Raw genomic sequence first — 22,664 nt, forward strand, 5'->3', positions numbered from 1 at the left:
TAAAAGACCTCAAAGAGACAATGGGGATGTTCTATTGGGAACTCACCAAGGCCAGCTGGCCTGGGTCTGAAAAAGCCTGGGATAAAACTGGACTCGCTGAACATAGCGGACAATGAGGACTACTGAGAACTCAAGAACAATGGCAATGGGTTTTGATCCTACTACACGTACTGGCTTTGTGGGAGCCTAGGTAGTTTGGATGCTCACCTTACTAGACCTGGATGGAGGTGGGTGGTCCTTGGGCTTCCCACAGGGCAGGGAACCCTGATTGCTCTTTGGGCTGATGAGGGAGGGGGACTTGATTGGGGGAGGGGGAGGGAAATGGGAGGCGGTGGCAGGAAAGAGACAGAAATCTTTAATAAATAAATACATTAAAAAAAATAGACAAAAAAAAAGACCTCAAAGATACAGTGAAGTCCAGGTTACCATGGCACCCAGCAGATGCTCCACCCCCCACACCCTGCCCTTAGCATCCTGCCTGTGCCCAGAAATAGCTTCATCCCAGATGAACACAGCATCTCTGGTCTCTGGATAACTTTAGCTTTTAGGACAGATAGTCCAAGCAAGAGCCCTGTCAATGACGCCTGGCCCAGTGGGGAAAGCTGGCCAGGTGTGCTTACCTCCTGCTCGAGGAGACCAGACAAGTGTGGTCGCCTCACCAAACCCCACTCAGCAAGACAGGGGGCAGCCAGGAATAGTCCTGGGCGTCTAGCTGCTCTCCCCAGAGAGCCACCCTTCACCAGTCTGGTTTAAAGTGTCAGCTGATAAACTACAAACCAAAGCCAGAACTGGAGTGGAGATAATCCTGTCTCTGCATTCCCAGCCGGCATGTCTGGGGACCAAGTGGACAGGGCTGTGCCCAGACAGTAAATGGGTTGGCTTTTGGCAGGGCCCAGCGTGATCAGAAGTTTGTGTTGCTGGACACAGCCCAGAAGCCGAGTTCATGCACACACCTGCTCTTTCTGGGTACAGTGGTACACACATACCGCCTCGGCACTCAGGACTGAGGCAGGAGGATCGATGTAAGTCCAAGGCCAGTCTGTGATATATACTGAATTGCAGGCCAATCGGGAGTTCAGGGAGAGACCCCATCTCAAGGGACAGAAGTTCCCAGTGCCGAGAGGACTGGTGAGCGTGTAAGCAGCATGTCCAGCCTTGCACGGCACACTGAGGAAAGGGGCAGGCGAGAGGCCAAGGCTACAGCAGGGAGGCAGAGGGAGGTCAGAGACCTTCTCAGGGCCACTTTCTTCCCCTGAGAAAGTGGAAGAGCTCCTGTGATCCACAGGCAGGAAAGGATGCTGTAGGCTGTGGGACTTTTCCTGTGGCTACTTGTGTTATGACTTGGCAAACCCGTGTGTGTGTGTGTGTGTGTGTGTGTGCGCGCGAGCGCGCACGCACGTACCCTCATTCTTGCATGGCAAGCACATCAGCAACCGTCTCTCTATAGCCCCTTAATGGAGAATTTAGGGGTAGTGTATGGGCTGTGACCAGTTGCCACCTCGGGTGCCTGGACCCCAACCAGGTGGGAGCCAGTGTCCGTGGAGGACCCAGGGGGCACTGATGATGATGTAAAGCCACAGAAAGCACTGCAACTTCTAGAAATTTCCTCTGCAGGCCTGGGAGTTCCACTGCAGCCCCCAGTAAGTCACCCCACTGGGACCCTGCTGCGTTTCCTTTGTGGCCTCATGGCTGATTCTTCTGGGAGAGCAGCCAGAGCAGAGGCTGCACGGAGGAGCAGCTGTCAGTGGTGGGCAAGCAGGGGGCCACGAGCACCTGCTTCCTGCAAGTTCTCGGAGATGGGCTTGCTCATTCCAGACTCTTGGCCCCAGGCCTAGGGTCCTGCAGGGGACCCTGCCCCTGCTTTTCTAGGCCTGGCATCTCCATCTCTCAGCCTCGCCTGGACTTCTGAGTTTAATTTGCCACCAGCTGAAGCAGGGAGAGGGCTGTCATGGAGCCATCAGATGTCACTTGTGAGCCACTTGACTCCTGCACATTCCAGTCCCCAAACTCAGGCAGCCATACCTGAGTCATGCAGCTGCATGTTACAGCAAAGATGGTTTCCTAAGGTCCTTGGTTCTGGCCTGTGTGATCTTATTGAGCTTCTCTTTTGATGCGCGCGCGCGCACACACACACACAGAGCCACAAAACCCACGGATCTTTGTGCACAATACTTAGGAGCTGATTCCGCAATCACAAACAAAACTCTGACATAAACACCACCCATGAGCCATCCGGGTGGAGAGCGCCAGAAGAACCCATGATGCAACTTCCTGCGTTGGAGCAGCAATGTAAAGAACCCAGAGCAGCCACGCCTGAGACCCTGGTGGGTGAAGGGCCTTTCCTGCCCCTCAAAGCACTACAGAGAAGCCATACCCACTCTGGGGAGCCAGTCCGCAGGTGAAGAAAGTCCCTCTTCAAAGCCTGCTTTTCTGTGGACTGCACATAACTAAATGCTCAGACTTCTAGGAAGCGTTGTAGGGAGAAAGGTGTTTTCTGCCTGAGGACCCTGGCTGGAGGGTGTACTGCAAGCTAAGGGCTTTCTTAATAACCAACAATTATTTGGCACCAAATGTATGCCCATAGTCATCTGCAGTGGTCAGTGAGTTGAATCTTGGCGACCTCTTCTAAGATATGAAGTCTGCCTGTTCTTGTACGCATGCACGCGCACACACATCCATACTCCCTGCTTCCTTGTCCATAAGATGGGGAGGCCCCAGGGACCATCATGGTGAGTTCATCAAAGCCCAACTCGTTCATCCACACTAGCCAGCAGGCAGTGCTCAGGAACCCCTTTCCACAGGTCTGGGCTTCAGCCAAGTCCACGCAGATGGCTGGAGTCACCATGAGGACACGGAGTCACTCCAGCAACCTTGGGTCCCCAACCTTCCATACAGATGCTCCAGTGAGGAGACAGCGTCCTCTTGTCAGCCAGTGAGGGACAGGTGCACAGCTGTGTGCCCGACCTTGTGTGTGTGAGATTTGCGAATGACTCACGGGTGACTCAAATATCTAAACGCCTGCCACCTTTGATACGCAGTTCTATTTATCCTAAAAGAAAAAAAATCTTAAGTTTAAAGACTAGGTATGGTGGCACACACCTTTAATCCCAGCACTCGGGAGGCAGAGACAGGTGGCCTGTTCTCCGTAAATTCAAGGCCAACCTGGTCTACAAAGTGAGTTCCAGGACAGCCAGAGCTAAACTGTGAAAACCTGTCTCAAAAAAAAAGAAAAAAAGAAAAAAAGAAAGAAGGAAAGAAAAGGAAGAAAGGGAAGGAAGAAAATAAAAGAAAAAAGAAAAGATATCCTGTGGCTAGGGAGAGGGCTCAGTCAGCTGCACAAGCAGAGGGACCAGAGGTTGATCCCCAGAACCCGGGTAAAAGCCAGACATGATGGTAAAGCCTGTGACCCCGACACTGGGGTCACTTGAGGTTTCTGGGCAACCAATCTAACCTGGAACTTGAGTTTCAGGTTCACAAAGAGACTGTCTTTGTCTCAAAAAATAAGGTAGAGAGTCCTAGAAAACATTAACCTCTGGTCTCCAGACAGAAACATGTGTGCGTACACAGAGAGAAAGAGAGAAACAGGAACAGAAAAACCCAGAACAATCCCCAAGTCTACTCCTGCCCTGGAACACCTGTCAGAAATATTTCTGCATTCTAAAAGCCAGTTCCAATGGAGACTGGGCCATGAGACAGAGCAGGTGTACAGAGTGACAGGCCAGAGCTTGTGTCTCTCAGCATGGGAACCACAGCCACACAGAACGTTCCCAAACATGCTCGCCCTGGCCGGCCACAGTGAGCCTGAGACCCCCACATAATCACCACCAGAGCCGGGGGTGCTTTAAAATTAATTTTATTTCTCTTTATATCTTTTATTTTAAACTTTAAAAAAAGGTTCATTTGACATTGTCTTCAAGAGTCTCGCGCCTGCTGGTAAGTGCACGCATGGACTGTGTTCACAGTATATCTCCATGACCAAGGACAGTTGGTGCTTATTGCTGGAAAAAGTGAGTGTCCATGCCTGGGGAGGCATGGGCGTGAGAGACAGTGGTAGAGGGCTCAGGACCCCAGAAAGCCTGGGGTCTGTCAACAACATGAGGAAACCAGCCCAAGAGAAGCTGGGTGTTCTCAGCCAGACCCACACAGCCTCTCTGGAGTCTTCCCAGCCCTGTCTTGGGTCAGGCAGGAGGGTAGAGAGGAAGGAGAGTCAGAGAAGCCAGCTGGGCAAAGCCAGGCATGCAGCGGGGAGGGATCTCAAGAAACGTGGGTTTGGGAGTCCCCATGTCCAGGAAGACACCCTTAGTGACCCCCCAGCTCAGGACAAGGGCTTGCCTCCACCCTCACCAGGGCCCATCTTCTTTCTTCTGTACTGAAAGCAGAAGGAGCCTTTCCAGCCAACGGCCAGTCCTGTCCTAGAGCAGGGCGGGGACCCCATGCTCTCCCAGCTAAGGCGACAGCCTCCACACACGCAAAGAGAAGGTCCCAGGGGAGGTGCTCACTGGATTCCAGGTGAGTGCAGCCCCCAGCTCTAGTGGCCTGAGAATGACGGGACATTAAGCACCCCTAGAGGAAATATGTCACAAGTGTAGGAACAGAGCTGGGTCTAGCCGTGCCCTCCCACGCTGTCACCAGGACCCCTCACCAGTGGCTCAGCAGCAGCAGAACCATTGTTTTTCTTGTGTGATGGTTTTCTGTGCTTATTACTGGTTGGAATCCAGTGATGCAGCTGTTGGCACGCTTAAAGGAATGTCCCTCAAGCAGCTCAAAGCAGACATTTCTAGACACCTTGGCATCACTCAAGGCCAAGTTCTAGGACTCCAGAAGGTAGACCCCAAGACTGGCCGATGGGTCAAGCCAGTTTCACAGTGACCCGACATTGCCCAAGCATGGGACTCTCCAGCCCTGGGCCGGGGCTTCCTTCTTCAGACAAGAAACAGGGACTGCTCCCCAGACCTCCCCACCCCAGGAGCACCTACGATGGGGAGGGGGCCCAAGCACCCTCCAGCTGGTGCTTAGAGCTTATCTACAGCCCACCCCCAGAGAGTCTGGGAGCTGCTTCCCCTGAGAATGAGCCAGAAGCCGCGTCACTGGCTTCTTTACAGTGTGCTAGCGAATGGGCAGCCTGGGGTGAGAATGGGCAGCCTGGGGCACCGGGACCCTGGATTCAAGTGTGACAATGCAGGTCAGGAGGGAAGGGTACACCTTCTTTCCCTTAGAACAGCTCAGACTTATCAGGATTCGGGGACAATGCCCCCACCCCAGCCCACCCTGCCAGGCATTTGGGACCAAGGTAAATGGAAGAGAAAAAGCCACATACCTAGGGGCGGGTTCTAGAGTTAGCAAAGGTGAAAGTTTCCTAACCCTGACCTAACACTTTGGGACCTGTCCCTTCCTTCTCCCAGAATATCCCACCAGGCGAGTTAAGGCTACTGAGGAGAGAGCGGGGGTCAAGGATCTGTGCCCAGCTGGCACCCCTGGCAGGTATTAGGGAGAGGTTCTACTGGGGCAGAGTAGGGGCTCCAGGCAGAGTCTGTAGTTTTGATTCTGCCAAGACAATGTAATAAAACAGCTGGCTTTAGACCTGAGCCCTCACTCTTGCCCCTCACCCAGACACCCAGGAAGAGTGGGCTCAGGTGGGCCTTCCTCTAGGCCCGCCTCTCTTTCCAACTCTGGCAGAAGAAGGCAGGCCCTGAAGGAAAGAGACCCGGGACCTTTCCTTTCCTCTTCTTTAAATTTAGCTTAAGGCAAAAGTTTGGCAAAGCAAGTCTACATAAGGCCGCATGGCAGAAGACAGACAGAGGGGAGGTGGGAGGAGCAGGCTGGGTCCCCTCACCGTCAGCCTCCTCCCCTGCCCCTGAATCCCATAGAGAGAGATGAGAGAGAGAGAGAGAGAGAGAGAGAGAGAGAGAGAGAGAAAAGAAAGAAAAAAAGCAGTGTTTCAGAGAGTCGGCTGCAATGAACAACTGATTGGGAGGGGAGGAGAGACGATCAGAGGTGACGGGGGGGGGGGGGGGGGGGGACACCTGTGTGTCCTGCAGGGAAGCAGGTGGGAGAGCCAGGAGGCCAGCGGGGATTAGCACAGTGAGATCCGCCCCTGGAGAAGGTAGAATGGTTGTATTTTTCTGAATGACCCGAGAGGGCATCTGGGTTTCCTTCTGAGTAGTAATATTGTTCCGTGAGTCTCACCTCGCAGCGGCCTGGCTGTTACCGGTGCTTGGGTGGGATCACCACCAGTGGCTGCCCGTACTTGGGCCGCCACATGAGGACCTGAGCGTCGTTGGCATTGGGCTTGACCAGGGCGCTGGGCGGGATGGGCTCATTCTTGCTCAGGATTTTCGGCTGGTCCTGGGCGATGGGCTCCCGCAGCCGGGCGCGCTGGCCCAGGGGCCGGTTGGGATTCACCTCAATGCTCAGCTGCATACGCCAGTGGAGCGTCTGGAGGATGATCATGTCATTGGTCGAGGTGTTGGTGGCCACCAGCCACGTGGTGAAGCTCTGGTCCCGGTAGATGTTTGTCAGTTTGGCCACGTTGCTCTCGCTGACGGGCACGGCCCACGTGACGCTGGGGTAAAAGTTATCGTTCATGCTGATGATGAACTTGGAGTCTCTCTTGGTGGGGCCCACGATTGTGCAGGTCTCGGTGGTATTGCCATACCACGGGTAGTTCACTCCATCCGAGTCACTGATGGCTTCAATTTTGCCCTCCTGGAGATCAGGGAGCTCCCAGCTAGACCTGGTGGGTGGAGGAAAGAAGGCCAGGTTATTTTCTCAGTACTGGGTAAAGCTTTTCTGCATTCTCATGGTGGGACAGGGACTGTCCTGGACCCTGGGGACAGAAGGTGCTCAGCAGACTCACCCCTTTTGCTCATGGGGCTGGTGTGGGGCAGAGCAGACAATAAACAGGACGTCCAGTATCAGGTAATGTGAGTCCAGCCCCAGGCGGCTTTATTACCTCAACACTGGGCTGCAGAGGGGGCTCATTGCTCATATACTACTCTTACAGAGCTGCCAAGTCAGCAGCTCACAAACACCTGGAACTCCCCAACTCCAGGAGATCTGCTGCCCCTTTCTGGTGTCTGTGGAAACTTGGACCCATGTACCTACACACACACACACACACACACACACACACACACACACGTGCGCGCGCGCGCGCTAAAAACAAAATATTTTGGGGGGACGGGAGAGATGGTTTAGTGTTTAAGAGCATTGGCTGTAGCCGGGGAGTGGTGGTGCACACCTGTAATCCCGGCACCCGGGAGGCAGAGACTGTGAGTTCGAGTACAGCCTGGTCTAAAAAGCAAATTCCAAGACAGCTACAGAGAAACCCTATCTCGAAAAACCAAAACCAAACCAAAACAATAAAGCCCTGGTGGCTCTTCCAGAGATCCCGAGAGTTCAATTCCCAGCACCTACGTGGTGGCTCACAATCGTCTCTAACTGTAGTCCCCGAGATCCAATGCCCTCTTCTGGCATGCAGATGTACATGCAGACAAAACACCCATATACATAAAATACATAAATAAAAAATTTAAAATATGTATATATGATATTTTTAAAGACCCAGACTGTTCGTACAGTACCATCCCAAACCAGACTATCCCTTCATGAGAGCCAAGATTCTTAAACTAGTACTAGATGCCAGCTGGGATCTGGAAAAACAAACCCTATTTGTCTCTTCACAGGGACTTGTCATTCTGAGTCTCTAATATGGACAAACACTGGCAAAAATGGGTCTTCCCAGACATCAGCGAGATAAACACACGAAGCCACACAGTTCTATGATCTTAGGGTGGTGGCTATGGCCTCTTAGAGGCTAGGGGCTCTCCTGAACTACACAGCACTTGAATACAGACCAGGATGAGACTACAGCTCAGTAGACCTTCCTCCTGCCACACGTATCCCCACTGACTTGTGAGTTATTCTTCTGCAACTGTGGGAACCAATAGGAGGCTCCAGAGTCCAATGGCTATGGGGTCAGCTGACCTGGGAATGACTCCTGGCCCTTCCACTGGCTACCATGTGACCTTAGGCAAATGCCTGCTGTCTCTGGGCTTCTGCATCCTCTCCCTCCAACACTCCTCTTCCTTCCATGCTGTCTCCACCACACCCAGCAGGAACCACAGCAGGCAAGGCTGCAATGCCCCTACTCTCTTTCTACCTGACTCTTCACTCTCTTATCCTGGAAGACTGACTTCCACGTGGCCGCCACTGAACCAAAGCAAGCCTGGCCAAACCTCTTCTAAAAGGCCTCTTTCCTTCCTGGCCTCAGAGACTTTACCTCCAGAGATCCAGCCAAAGAGCCTGCTGCTACCGCCAGGCCTGAAGACCCTGTATCCCTGGGAAGTGGTGTTATCCCTCCTACCACGTGCTCAGTCTGACACACTTTACCTGCTGGGGCTGTGGTGGGTGCCTAGCTTGAACATGGGAATCCCATATACAGACTAAGTCTTGGCTACCTCAGTGGCATGGGAAGCCAGGCAAGGTCCTCCCCATCCTGGTACCTCAGATCTAGCATACCTAGGCTAGGCGGACTGCAAGAGCTGCACAGCAACTTGTCAGCCCAAGACACATGCACAGCAAAAGCCTGCAGCAGACACTGCCAGGACTGGTGTGGACACTCAGATAGGAAAGGACCCGCCAGCCCAGCTGGGTTACCCCAGAGTTCCCAAGCTCCTAGGGACACAGTGGCTACTGGAGAACTCACGCCAGGCTTCAGGGTCTCTCAGACTGTCATCAGACCCAAGGGCCATCACCTAGGAGAGCTCTAGGTGGAGACAGGGAACAAGGTAACACCTGCTCACACGTGGCCACGGAGGGCGCTCTACTGTCCATGAGCCCAACTGCGCTACCGGACTTCCAGTGAGGCCTGGAGACACAGCACCAAGGCTCACACCCGCTGACCCCACCCTTTTCTGCACACCTCCTCATCCCACTGCTGGCCGGGAGCCCCACTCCTGTTAGAAGTGCATTCCTAGTCAGGCACTTGCCTGTGACCCCAGCCCTTGGGAGATGGAAGCAGGAAGAGGAAAGCTTCAAAGTCATCCTCAGCTACACAGCAAGTTCAAGGCTAGCCTGAGCTACCTAAGGCTTCTCTCAGAAATAGCAAGACTGCCTTTCTGTCTGCGGCTCGCGTCACTTATGGGAGCCAAAGGGAGAAAGCTGCCAAGTTTCCATAGTGGCTGAATGGGTATAGAAAACACAGTTCCTATGTACAACAAAAAAGTCTTGAAAGGAAAAAAAATTCTGATTCACATTACAACACAGGGGAGCCCAGGGACATTATGCTAACTGAAAGAAGCCACCACAAAAGGGGAATTATGTCATGACAGGACTTACATGTGGTGCCCAGAGCACCTGAATCCTGAGACAGAAAGTGGAGCCGGGGCTGCCAGGGGCAGGAAGTGAGGATGCTAATTAACGGGGCAGAGTTTTGGTTAGCAACAAGGAAGAGCTCCAGAGATGGATGGCGGGATGTTGGTGAGTGGCCCTACTGCCCCTCAACTGTGCACCCCAATCATGCTGCCTCAGTCTCTCTGCTGGGAGGTCACCAGAACTGGAGCCACTACAAGAGGATGGGCAGGGACAGAATTTTTATTTTTTTTTTCTTGGTGCATGTTTACATTGTGTGTGTGTGTGTGTGTGTGTGGGAGCACTGTGTGCAGGTGTGTGCAGGTGTGTGCACTCAGACCTGGGAGAGCCCAGGGTTGACACTGGTCTCTTCCTCCATCTCCTTCCATCTGATGTAATGAGACAGGGTCTCTCCATGTTAGTCCAGCTGGCCAGCTTACTCTGGGAATTCCCATCTCTGTCTTCCTGGAAGCTGGAATTACAAGCAGGCCACCATACCCCGGCAGCTTTACCTACACTCTAGGGATCTAAACGCTGGTCCCCACACCTGCATGCAAGAACTTCACAAGTTGGGGCTGCCTCCTCGGCCCCAGGCTCTGCTAAATTTTCTGTTCTTCTCACTGCTAAGTTCAGTCATGTGTGACAGGCTAGGCCTTGAGCATAGCCAGACACAACAAACCTGTCTCTCCACCCCCAGCAATCCCTCAGGCCCAGGTCCACATGCACTTCAGCATGGGGTTGCTGATTCCCCAGAAGGATTCAGACCAGAGAGGGCCCTGGACCTGCCCTGAAACTCTCAAGAGCAACCTGCCTCTGTCTAACACCCCTGGGTTCCAGGCCCTGCTTTCTGTCTCCCTGGAAGTCTTTTTAGTGCCCTGTCTGTTTGATTTGCCGTACTGGGAAGGAAACCCAGGGCCCCAGAAAAGCTAAACAGTCCTCTAACCATTCAGCCACACACCCTGAGCCTGGAAAAATGCTATTGTTTCTTTTGGTGTGCGGGTTTTGTTGGGGAGGGGCTTACAAGATCTCAGTCTATCCAGTCTCCTCAGGCTGGCCTTAAACTTGAGGGTGATCGTCTTGCCTCAGCCTCTACCATGAGTCACCACGACCAGTTGAAAGGTGTTTGAGAACAAGGGCCCATCAGCAAAAGCTGAGGGGCATCCCTGAGACCCACACGGGGAAAGGAGAGAAGCAATTTCTACAAGTAGCCCTCTGACCACCACAAGCTCACAGCAGCACCCCCATCCCTCCAAATACATATACAAATGTAAAAGGAAGGGAACAAGCTTGGGAGAAACCACTGCCCCTTTGAACTTCCATATTACAACAGATGCACGCACACACGCACGAGCGTGGTGGGGGATAGCTTCACATTAGTGTGGGTGGCCTTGCTCTTGACCCCACCCTGAAATTCTAAGTGCTGGTCCAGTCATAGACAGGTGACAGCCTTCATGAGCTGGCAGCCAGCAGAGTCTCATGAGAGACGTTACTCAGATAGAGAGATACAAGGCAGAGCCAACTGCATTGAGGGGGAGTCGCTGGGGGAGATGGGAAGAGCCAGAGACCGACCAGGGACATAGTGTGAGGGGCACAGCAGCCTGGAATGGAAACTGAGGCAGACATTAGCTCTCTGATAGTCACAAGCGCTCTGCTGCTCATCAGCGGCCCACGGCTAAGTGCAAGCACGCCCATGCCAGGCTTCCTCCGTGAGCCCATGTGCTAATCCACACCTGCCACAACTGTGGTCAGAAACCTGGGGAGAGCTCAAAAGGAGGCCTCAGCAAAGGTAGGTGCGGCTCTTGGCTCGGACCTGGCTTCCCTCATCTGACCTGAAGCCTTTCTAGACCTCACTTCTATTTTCATATTATACACACATTTTTGTTGTTGTTGTTGTTGTTGTGGTTTTAGAAACAGGGTTTCTCTGGATATCCTGATCTGTCCTGGAGCTCACTGTGCAGACCAGGCTGGCCTCGAACCCACAGAGATCCGCCTGCCTCTGCCTCCCGAGTGCTGGGGTTAAAGGTGTGTGCCACCACCGCTCGTCAACACTCAGACTCTTGATTTGTGTAGGATGATACACTAAGGCCTGAAGTCCCAGCACTCAGGGAGGTGAGGCAAAAGGGACCAGGAGTTCAGGTCAGGAAGCTGGGGGCTTAAACTAATGAGACCCCCTCACAAATAAAACAAAACAAAACAAAAACAAAAACCACCCAGAACTTGAGTCCTCATGCAGAATGAGAAGACAAGGGTCGTTCCAAAATTAAGAACTTTGACATGGTGACAACAACCGTGGAACATACTTGCGCCCTTCTCAGCCAGGGCTGATGCAGAGGCACCTGCTGCCCAGGCCACCTGCCATGTTCTGTCCTTGTCCTCTCGGGTATGGGGAGCCAAAGAATAGCAGGCAAGTCCAGACTTGAACCTGGACCTCAAATGCTTCCAGAGCCCCTAGTGTGTCTGAGATGGTGTCCCCAGATCCTCCCACCATCCTAATCCTGCTGCAGACGGCATGGTCACCAACTCAACAAATATCTGCAGAGGTCTGCCTGGGCACCAGCAAAGGGCCTCAGCACCATCCTGACTCCAGCCCCTGGCAGAGACCCTGCTTTCCTGCCTGGTCTCCAAGGTGCCTCTGATTCTTTAAAAACACCAGTCTGGTCACATTGCTCTGGGCTCTGCTAAGCCTGTCCCTGCTCTCTGTTGACTTAAACCTAGATGCAGTGGTTGGGCCAGAAGCCCCAGGCAGTCACATGCACACAGGCCCTGCCCTTCCCATCCCAGGCTGTGGGCTGGGGCTCTCTTTAGGTCCTCCTGCTCCTGTCCTGGGGGGGGGGGGGGCGACCGTCTGCTAAGCTCTAGCCATAACCCCAGGCAAACCACTCTGACCCCTTACACAAGCCAGGTGCCCATGGCCCGTGTCCAGTACCACTGGGACGTTGTAACTGTCTCCTGGCACATGCCCCAGGGCAATCAAAGAGCAGTGTGACCATTTGAGGGCAGTCTTTTTCCCAGATGAGCCACAAAGGCCAAGAGGACAGAGCCACACCTGCCTTGAACCTTACCACATATCCAGGACTCATCAGAGTACCAGGCCTGAACTTGGGCCCCAGAAAGCTTGTAGCCCGGCTTCCTGACGCCCAACAGCATGCTGGGTCACATAAGAAGCATTAAGCACCCAGAGTTGCCTGGGTCTCTGATCACCTTGCCAAGCTGTAGGTGGAACAGACACTATTAGGATCCATGGTCACCAAAGCAATGAGGGTGACAGTCAGCATCACCTACACAGGCTAAGAGCTACCCCTCACACATACATGTCCACACAGACACATGAAATGTAGATACGTGTGCATGCAGATTCACATGTCTACACGACACACATACATGCATACAGACACATATAAGCACATACATACTCATACAAATGCACATAGACATGCACACATTCATGCATGTGTGTGCTTACAAAAATACATGTGCACACACACAGAGGTTTTAGGCAGCATGTATGAATTGCAGCAGCATGTATAAGAGTGAGTTGTAGGCTTTTTCCTCAGCATGGGAAGCAGATACAGCCCCCACAAACCCCATTTCTCTCTTGTTCATTCTCAGGGTCTTGGGCTTGCTGACCACAAATCCTCAATTCTGGGTTCTAGATCCAGCAGAAAAAAGTGACCTGTCGCGGGGCCAAGTTATTAAGCAGCATATGTTTCTGTCCACTTTATCTCTATTTATTCACTTTCAAAAAATGAAACTGGGACCAGACATGGTAGCTTGCACCTTTAATCTCCATATTCAAAAGGCAGAGGCAGTAAGATCTCTCTGAGCTAGAGGCCAGTTAGGTCTACATACAAAATTCCAGGCCAGCCAGGGCTACACTGGGAGATGCTATCGCAAAAAGTAAATAAATTTTTTTTTGTAAAGCAAATGAATCAGTCATTTACAAGAAGCACTTCTGCATGGGCAGACCGGCCACACACAGACCTGAAGCTGGGTCTAGATAGGTTTCCGCCTATGTGTTACCTATCTTGCTTTAATATGAGATTTGGGGGCCGGTAAATTGACTCGGTGGGTAAAGGCACTGGTCACTCAAGTCTGATGACCTCAGTTCAATACCCAGAACCCACCGAGAGCAAACTCACTCCCTAAAATTGTGCCGACCTCTATACATGTAGTGGCATGCACACACACACACACACACACACACACAAATAATAGGCTTTATTTTTTTTGTTAATGTAAAATGAAATTTAGTTTTGAACCTAATGATATCGCCCACACACCTTACCACCTCCCTCATGATACATGACACTTTAAGAACACGTCTAAGGAATAGACAGGCTCTGGGCTGGATTCGCCCAGCACTTACGGCTGCTCTGCCCTGCCTTGGTCCTACACTCAACTAGTTAACTTGGAAAGTCAGGAGTAAGCTCCCTGGACAACAACTGAACAGATTCGCCAAAAGCTCTCAGTCTGGAAAGTTGTGTGTTACAGAAAGAGAGGCCTGGGAGAGTTCCTTCTACACAGGGCGGGGATGCCCCTGGACTGGGCCCTCTGTGGCCCATCCCCGGGTCCTGCCTTCACAGCATCCAGCACCTGCCCACGGCTCAAGCAAGAAATGTGTGCTGCCTCTTCCCACAGCCCCACTTCTGATGCCTTCCCCCTCCAGACTCAGGCCCCAGCCCTGACCTAACCTGAGGAGGAAGGACCCTAAAGTACCTGCTAAACTTTAGCTCCAAGGCCAAATATTGTGGTCAGAACTGCCCAGCACTGGTCTTTGCCAGAGCATCCGATAAACTATTCTTGCTTTAAAATTTTTTATTATTTTCTAGGAATGTGTTCTTTGAAAAAGCAAGCCATTAAGAAATAAATACAGCAAAAACTGAAGCCATTTCTCCTCCACCCCTCCTCCTGGACGGTACTCATGACGGCGCACTTCGGTAAACATCCTTCTAAACATTTCTGCGTGTTCACACAGGATGTGCCCGGTTTACCATCTTCCCCACCACGAACCATCCTGATCCCGTTCTTGCCCGCTCTGTTGGGTTTTGTGGTGTTGGGGATGGAAGCCAAGGCCTCTCACACACAAGGCAAGATCTCTGCCACTGAGCAGGACCCTAGGCTCATCTTCCAGCGTTATTTTAATGCGACACTGTTTCTGTGGAAACCCGGTTGTTTGTAACAGCAGTACTCTGCACAGCGGACAGATCTTAATTCTCTCTCCCGACTGCAAGATGCCTGGGGTATTTTATTTGCAGCTCCCTGCTGCCATAGTCCCAGGGCAAGATCTTCACAGAGTAGCATGCAGCCCTGACTCACTTCTCCACATGTATGTACTTTCCCCCTGCTCACTAGGCTGGTCACCTATGGTGTCTCTAGAAGTCAGGCCCAGACTAGGGTAAAGTGTTCTGTAAGCCAGACCCTGAAAGCAGAAGCCCTGGACGAAAGGTGCAGCTAGCGACAGCCAGGCTCAGCAGACAGCAGCTAGTGGCTGCCTAGACTGGAGTTTTCTCTCTCCACTCTGCTGATCTACGGTGTGGGCTCCCAGCATTTCCTTCACATTGCCCTGAACTCCCTGGCTGCTGGCGTCTGACCGTGAGTCCCCAGAACAAGCCACTTGCTTCCCACTCTCAGAAGGCAGATTCAGGCTGGAGCCATCACTTGTTCACAGCTAGCCCAGGGGGAGTTCTCCCAGGCTGGGCCACCCCCACCACTTCCCTCCCACCCTGAAGCTCGGAAGCAAGGACTTCCCTCTCCCACTCACCCCGCCCTGGCCTCCGCCATTGCCCAGCAGATGGGGGAAGCCGCCTTCCGCCCCAAGACAGGAAGCTTAGTCTTCAATTGTTCTGTGAGGCGCTCAGGCCCTGGCTCTGGGAAGAGGCCACATGGCCAGCCAGGACATTCTTCCTGGGGCCATCCCCCAGATCTCAGGTGCTGAGCAAACACCCTTAGGCAAGTGGCTTTGTAGTCTGAGTTCTCATCCTCAAATTAGGGCCTCTGAGGTCCTGGGGTACACCCCAGAGATAGCAGGGTAGAAGAAAGGACAAGCTCCAATCTTACCCCGAGTCTCCGAGCCCTGTAAGAGATGTGCCTGGCAGCACACTGTGGGTCAGAAGAGCTCACAAGGCCTCAGGAGCCAAGGCTGCCCTGCTGTGGAAAGGGACCCGGGGAAGTAGGAGAGCAACGGCACCACACTTGGGTCCTGGTTTAGCTCTAGGTCACACAGTATAGGACAATAATCCAGTACTCAGGATTTGTAATCCCGATATCTAGGGAGACGGTGCAGGGAGAGCTCTGGGGTGCTGGCTCAGTGCCAAGCACCCAGCACCTTACTCATCCACTCAGCCCACTGGGACAAGGAAGCAGGGAGGAACTAGCATTCCCATTTCAAAGGTGGGCACCTGCTCTCCCCCCAGCCCACATCAGCTCATCCTGAGCTACACACCACTCCTGGCTTTGGCCTTGGCCTCACCGTGGGCCAGGTCCCTAGAGAATGCCAAACAAGGGCAAAGCAGGGACAGCACGCACAGCGTCTCCCACACAGGCAAGAAACTCTAACTTGTCACTTAGAAGTCTACACCAGCTGACAGGTGGCAGTTGAGGAATTGCGGGGGACAGCTGAGGAGGCAGGTGTCTCCGACAGTTTGGAGGGGGGTTGACTTTGAAAGTACTGTGGGTTGGACACTTTCATGTGGGCACGAAAGAGCCGCCATCTTCCAGCATTCCCCTGCACAGCTGGGCTGTGACTGAGGTGGTGGCTCTCACAATGGCAATGCTCCATCGCCAATAACTTCAAGTCCAAAATGCCATCCACCAAGTCGCCCTCGCTCAGAGACTAACTGCAAGCAGGGATAATGCTGGGGGATATGACGGATTTCAGATAGGCAGTCAGAATTAATATTTCCTATACAAGCCCATTTGTAAAGAATACAAATCCTAATCCAGCCTGGGCCACCTGGCTGTGTCCTCCCAGAGCCTAGAGAACACTTTAGAGCCCCAGCTAGTATGGGTTCAGTTTAACAGTAATTCCACACCCCTTCCAGGGGACATGGGATCCTGTTTGGAGATACCTGTGGTTGTTACAAGTTGGGGGTGAGTAGTATACTCAAAGAGGGGGAGCCAAGCGTCCTCTGTAATGCCCGCCCCCAGTTGCCAACGAGAAGTATCTGACCAGGGCACAGGCACCAGTAGAGACAATCACCCACTCACTTGGGGTTTAAGAGTTCAGAGACCACAGTTAATACAGTCGGGCGCTGTTTTGTTTTGTTTTTGGAAACAAGGTCTCGTGATGCAGCCCTGACTGTCCTGTAACTCACAATGTAGACCAGGCTGGCCTCCAGTTCAGAGAGATCTGCCTGCCTCTGCCTTCAGGGTGCTGGAATTAAAAGGTATGTGCCAGTGTGTTCAGCCTGGAAGGTTCTTTTAATAAGCCCATCTAAAGGTTTCTGCTTACAGTCTGGAGCTATGCAGAGCCAAGTCCAGAGTTCCTGCAAATCAGCCCTCGGTGTCCATGGGACAGGATGGGGCAGCGCCACGTGCAGTGAGACCGCAAGAACAGAACCACTCAGCAAGACCAAGCTTCGCGCTGTTCTGCTGACCAGTCGTAAAGAGACAAGTGGCTCCATCTACGGCATTTTCTCCAAAGCACGGTCACCTGCCCCTGTCCCCACACTGCAGCTGGCCCTGCCCCACCTGGGACTCAAAAGTCTGGTGATCTGGGAGAAAGAGCCGAGTCAGGCACTAATCAAGAGAGCAAAGAAAAAGGCCTCGGCCGCTTTAACCATCCCTGACTGAAGCTATTTTTACAATTTTGAAAGTTAAGAGTGTAGGGCCCAGGCTGGGGCGAAAACTCATTACAAGGGGTAGCCAGCAGCATCTTTTCTAGCTCAGTGGCTTCAGCCACTAGGCCCGACTTCACGTATTTCTGTCTGGGAGACCTGAAACTGAAATCATATCGAGGCTGCTGGCCACCTGCTTGCAGGATTCTCATCAGCTTGGCCTAGTCTGACTGTGGGGGCAAAGGTTGTCTGAGTAACTCTCTCAATAAACCACACAGAAGGAACTATGATCGGCCTGTTTGAGTCAACTGAGGCTCCCAGTGGCTACGGCACTTGCCCAGGGTCACACCCTGAGAAGTGACCGCAGAGTTCATCTGACTAGGAACCCAGGACTGGCAACCGTGAAACACAGTCGCCCCGAGGCTCTTGACCCCTGGGGGCCGCTGAGGGGGCATCAGGGAAGCCATTAGGTTCACCCTGAGAAAAGCCTGTATGTCTCAGCAACTCTGATGATGCTTTGCAAAGCCAGGAAGAGGTGTGGGACCGGCTGGCGGCTGCTTGGGAAGAGCCTCCCTGAATACCCTTTGGAGTAGCTGTGGCTGCAACAGTCTTAAAAGGGGAAGGACTCTAAGGTCGACCTGTAGGGAGCCCAATGACCCATGTGCCCCAATGGTCTTAAGCCAGCAGGGTGATGGCCCAGTTTCAAGACATACCCCCTCTTCCTGTTTCCTTTAGAGCTTAGGAGTTGCCAAATGGAGGAGGCACATTTGTTGGCCTGTGTCGGGCCACCCTCAGCCCTGGTGAACCAGGTTATCCCGGACATCCGTCAAACGTAAGCTCCCACTCTCCAGGAGACCCCTCTTCCCCACGTGCACAGCTAAGAAGTGAGGCCACACAGAGTGGACACCAACAACCATGAGACAGTATCCATGAGCCATCAGAGGTCAAGCCAGGGACTGTCCGCCTGGGAACCACTGGGTCCTAACAGCTTTCACGGCTGTTTCTGTGAGGAGGATTTCCACGTGGGGGACGGCCCTCTTTGGGGACAGAGAACATGCAGAACATGACCCAGGGGCCTCAGGGTCCCTGTGGAAATCTAGGACATTTTAGGTGACCAAACCACAGAGATGAAGCCATGCTCTCCTCCAGTTGTTCCTACTTAGGGCCCCATTGGAGGAACACCGGATGCTAACCCTTAACCTCTACTGGGAGACATAGCTGCACACTGCAGGGTAGATTTCTGAATTCTCTCTCACGCACACATGCTGCTGCCAGCCACCGACAATGGCAAAGCTGTCCTCTGCAGCTTTCTGTCGTTCCAATCCCCCCATCCCATGCGCCAGACAAGTCCAGGCCCCGCCACAAAGTCTTCCAAAAAGGTGTGGAAGCTTCAGAGGCCTCCACCACTCCTGCCCGCCTCAGGGGTTCCTGGAGACCTGAGACTGGGTTAGGGTAGTGCCTTCTCTGGTCACCCCCGGTAGCCCTGGCACTTGCTTTACCAAAGAAGCACAGGTTCCTGTTTTCTCAGCATCGTGCCAGGAAGGACAGACCAACTCTGAGCATCAGGGACAATAGCACGGCAGATCTAACTGAGCAGAAGGACAAGTCTAACTGAGCTAGGACCCTAATCAACAAGTAAAGGCTCCAGAGAGTTGGAGAAGGCTTGGAGATAGTTCTGTGTCTAACTCAAGACCCCTGTGTTCCACAAACTCCTGCTCCAGCACCCCCCCACCTTACCCTGCAGCTTCCCCCACCCCCAGTATGTCCCCCCAGTACTCACATGCCCTGCTCCCCATACTGGTTGTAAAACTCCATATGGCTGCATGCCTGAATCCAGCCAACGATCCAGGTCTCCTTCTTGGGGATGGGCGGCATGACCACCTGGGCTGAAGCCCGGAAATGGGGTGTCTGGTAGCGCAGTACCACGCTGGAGGACTCATCAATGCTGGTGGGGATGGGGTCGATGGAGGCTTTCACGTCAATCACCGTAATTCCTTCCCGGAAGACTCTGGCTTTGCCTCCGATGCTCTGAATACAGCCCATGGCACACAGGACCGCTCTAATCTCCAGGAAAGGCCAGCAGTCCCAAAAATAACAGGGCATTGAAAGGATGAAGGTTGCAGGACCCAGCGTAGAGCGCGCAATCTAATCTCAAAGCTCAAAAGCGAGATCCATAGGATAGAGAACTTACTGAGTGGAGGGGACTTGTATAGCACTATCGGACCTGATTATAAATACGGATTCTGCTGCATCTCAAGAGCCCTGGGCTCCCTCTTCTAACAGTGGGCAAAAGCCACCGATATTCTTTGGGTTTAAAAAAAGAAAAGTTTGTAGTTTAATGGATAAGCATGTTGTTCTGACATTCAGCCCTGCGTCCTCACACTTGGGGATGGTAGATCGGACAGTCTCCCTGAAGTCTTCGGAGGAAGCAGACGAGCGCTGGCAGGCACATAAATAAGGAAGGTTCGGTCCCCGCGCGGTCGCGCCACCCGCGCTGCAGAACGCCGACTTCCTGCCCTTCTGCCTTCCGCACCCGCTCCCTGGGACACACGCGCCCTCCTGGCGGGGCCCAATCAATTGCAGTGTGAGTTCTCGTTCAATCGGCAGAGGTCTGGCGCCCTGCGTGGCCGGCACCCACACGCGGTTCCAAAAGGCGCGCTCCGGGCTAGGCGCTCTCCGGGTCCCCTCCGGCGCCCACTCGCGCGCTCCTTTGCTACTGTCGCTGTCGCCGCCGACCGCCGCGTGGGGCCCCGGGGCTGCGCTTGGGTGTCCGCCACCGCCTGCTTTGCCGCGGCCGCTGAGGACCTGCAGAGAGGTGGAAGGGATAGGGCGTCAAAGTTGAGCCGAACTTTACTGCGGGGGACGCGAGGGCGCGGCGATGCGTGTGCGCCTGGCGCGGGCTGCGGAGCTGACGGCGCAGCTCTGGGCGGTCTCCCCGGAGGTGGCGCCCCCTCTCCGCCCGCCCCGTCAGTGGCCGCCGCACGACTGCGCGCACCAGCGAATAATCGCCTCCCGTGACATCTCCGCTGACACCCCTCTAGCCCGGGGGCGGAGTAAGGGAGTCGGTCAGACTGCCACCGCAGTGGGTCACTAGCACTTCCCGGCCCTCGTGCTGTGTTTTACCACCAAGCCACAAGCGTGGAACGCCCCTTCTCTCTCGGGTCTCTCTGTCCTCCGAGGTCGCAGTGCCATCCCCAGGCCGGTCCTTTCTGCCATGAGGCCCTTAGCCGGCTGAGGTGGCTCGACTCCAAGAGGGCGCGCTGTCCCCTGTTCCCCCCGCCCCCGCACCCCTTGCCTCGGTTTCCCCTCTCCAGCCGCTAGCCGCAGCGTAGTACAGCGTCGGGGTACGCGCCTTTGCCCGGGAACTTTGGCACTCACCTCCCCACCCAGGGGGCGTCGCGAACTCACCTGCCCCTAGGGCCGCTCCGGGTGCCTGGGTCACTGCCCTCCGGACGCCCCGACCCCTCCGCCCATACGTTCTCGGGGCGCCCCCCTCCCCTGGGTAGTCCACGGCTCTATTAGGGTCTGGGGATGGCGTGGGCGCTTCGGGTCTCCAAGCCCCTCCTGACTCCTGGGCTGCTGTGGGGATGGCCAGGGGCGGAGGGCTGAGGCTCGGGGCTCTCTTGCCCCCACCCCGAGCGCCTCCTTATTTTATGATCATTGTGAGCGTGCTGTCGCCGCTCTGCCCCGCCGCCGCTCCGCCGCCGCTCCGCAGCCGCCTGGCGCGCCCAGCGCCGCCTCGCTCTGCTGCAGCATCAGAAAGGCAACCAGGTCAAACTTTGCAGAAACTCGGCCCCTGCGCCGGCCTGGCCCCCGCGTTCGCTCGCAGCCGAGCGATAGCGCGCACCGGCGCACGCAGGACCGCCGCTCGGTCGTGCGCCCCGCGGGATGCAGGTCGCAGGCGGCGGCCGGCGGGCGGGCGCCGCCTCCTCCTTCGGCCCGCCCGGCTCTCCACCCTCGCTCCCGCACTCAGCGTGCCCTCCCCCCTTGGTTATCCTTCTCTCCCTCTTTTCCCCCCTCTCTGCAGCTGCTGGGGGAGTTGAGCCTCTTCTTGCATAAACGACATTTCCTTTTTTGCTAACCCTAGGAATTCTGGGTAGTGTAGTCCTCCGTCTCACGCCAGTCCTGGGTGGGGGGTGCTCCTACTGCCCTTTGACTTCGGATGTCAGGGGGGTTTCCAGTTCAGAAAACCTAGGGCACTGCCCTGGAAATCCTGTCTGCCTGCGTTGGCGGTTGGGTGGAGACTGTGGAAGCTTTGTGAGGCCCCAAGGTTTGGTGGGTGGGAGAATTTAGTTCCCCAGTGTTGGTCCTTTGCCCCTGTAGGATGGTCAGACTGTAGTTGTCCCCAAGTGTGTGAGAAGTTTTCATTCATCAGACACTCTGAGTGGGAAGGCTCTTTATGTACATCTCACAGAGAAGGAAAAAAAATCTAGAATGAGCCGGGCGGTGGTGGCGCACGCCTTTAATCCTAGCACTCGGGAGGCAGAGGCAGGCGGATCTCTGTGAGTTCGAGGCCAGCCTGGTCTACAAGAGCTAGTTCCAGGACAGGCACCAAAAGCTACAGAGAAACCCTGTCTCAAAAAAAAAAAAAAAAATCTAGAATGGGAAGACTGAAAAGATTGGCCTACCACCCCAACCTGGCAGGGCTCCCTGCCGAGACCCTCAGGTGGTCTCAGAGATAAGGTTCAAAAGGAGTTTATCCCCCCCCCCCCCCCCAGACAGCAGTGGGACAGCAAGAACCCAAGTAGCCTCAGGCCTTAGCTCCACCCCTACCCTGCAGTTACCTTCTAGATAAAGGAGAGTTTGTGACGTCAGAAAACCTGGCGACGCCACCAAAGGCACACCCCACCGCTGCCGCCACAGCCTCTTAAGCCTGACTTTAAAGACTGTCCATAACAGACACAGGCTGGGTGCTTGTAGTTAGTCCCAAGGCTAGAGTCTGCTGAGCAGATGACAGGGGCATTTCTGAAACTTTGGGAGGGTCTCTCTGGGGAATCCATCTCACTCCTGCTCAGCCACCGCAGGAAATGGCCAGTTAGGGTGGCTACTGCCTGTTCCCAGGCACACTCTCATAGCACCATTGCTGCTGTCCTGTGTTCCCAGCTAGTGGAGTGATGTCCTTTTCCCAGCCAACTTTTAGGGACCTGGTATACCCCAGTCCTGCCTGATGTAAAACCATAGAAGCATGTGGTCTCCTAAGGGCCTCGTGTAAAATTTGCAGTCTTTCCTGGTCTATGAAACCACAGTGGCCTCCCCAGATTCCGCACTACATTCTGTTCTTCCGGGAGCCCCTACAGCCTGCAATACCTCATGCCATTAGAGAACTATGCTACGCCATTTCTACAGGAGGATGTCATGAAATTTTGGGAGGCCCAACTCATTTTCCATCACCCCAAATGCCTGGAACCTATTAGGTCCCAGTTGCCACGGTGCTTCCATGAAAGCATAGATGCTCTCTCAAAAACAAGACACCACGTTCCAGACTGCTCCGGGCTCATGTGTGGAGCCTGTATTGCTTAGAGGAAAGAGGCCACAGGC

The 22,664-nt window shown here is 54.1% G+C and overlaps 1 protein-coding gene across 1 annotated transcript; it reads right to left on the bottom strand.

Moving 5' to 3' along the window:
- Positions 1–6,026: 6,026 nt before the first annotated feature.
- Positions 6,027–21,099, bottom strand: Fam78a (family with sequence similarity 78 member A). The gene is made up of 3 exons (XM_041674976.1): positions 20,535–21,099; positions 18,907–19,931; positions 6,027–6,733 (listed from the first exon to the last, which is right to left on the bottom strand). The coding sequence occupies exons 2-3, from the start codon at positions 19,227–19,229 to the stop codon at positions 6,205–6,207; spliced, it is 852 nt and encodes a 283-aa protein (XP_041530910.1). The 5' UTR covers positions 19,230–19,931; positions 20,535–21,099; the 3' UTR covers positions 6,027–6,204.
- Between the last annotated feature and the right edge of the window lie 1,565 nt (positions 21,100–22,664).

Source organism: Microtus oregoni, unplaced genomic scaffold, assembly GCF_018167655.1.
Source record: "Microtus oregoni isolate MIOR12 unplaced genomic scaffold, Mior012 000025F_ref0000491, whole genome shotgun sequence".
NCBI lineage: Eukaryota > Metazoa > Chordata > Mammalia > Rodentia > Cricetidae > Microtus > Microtus oregoni.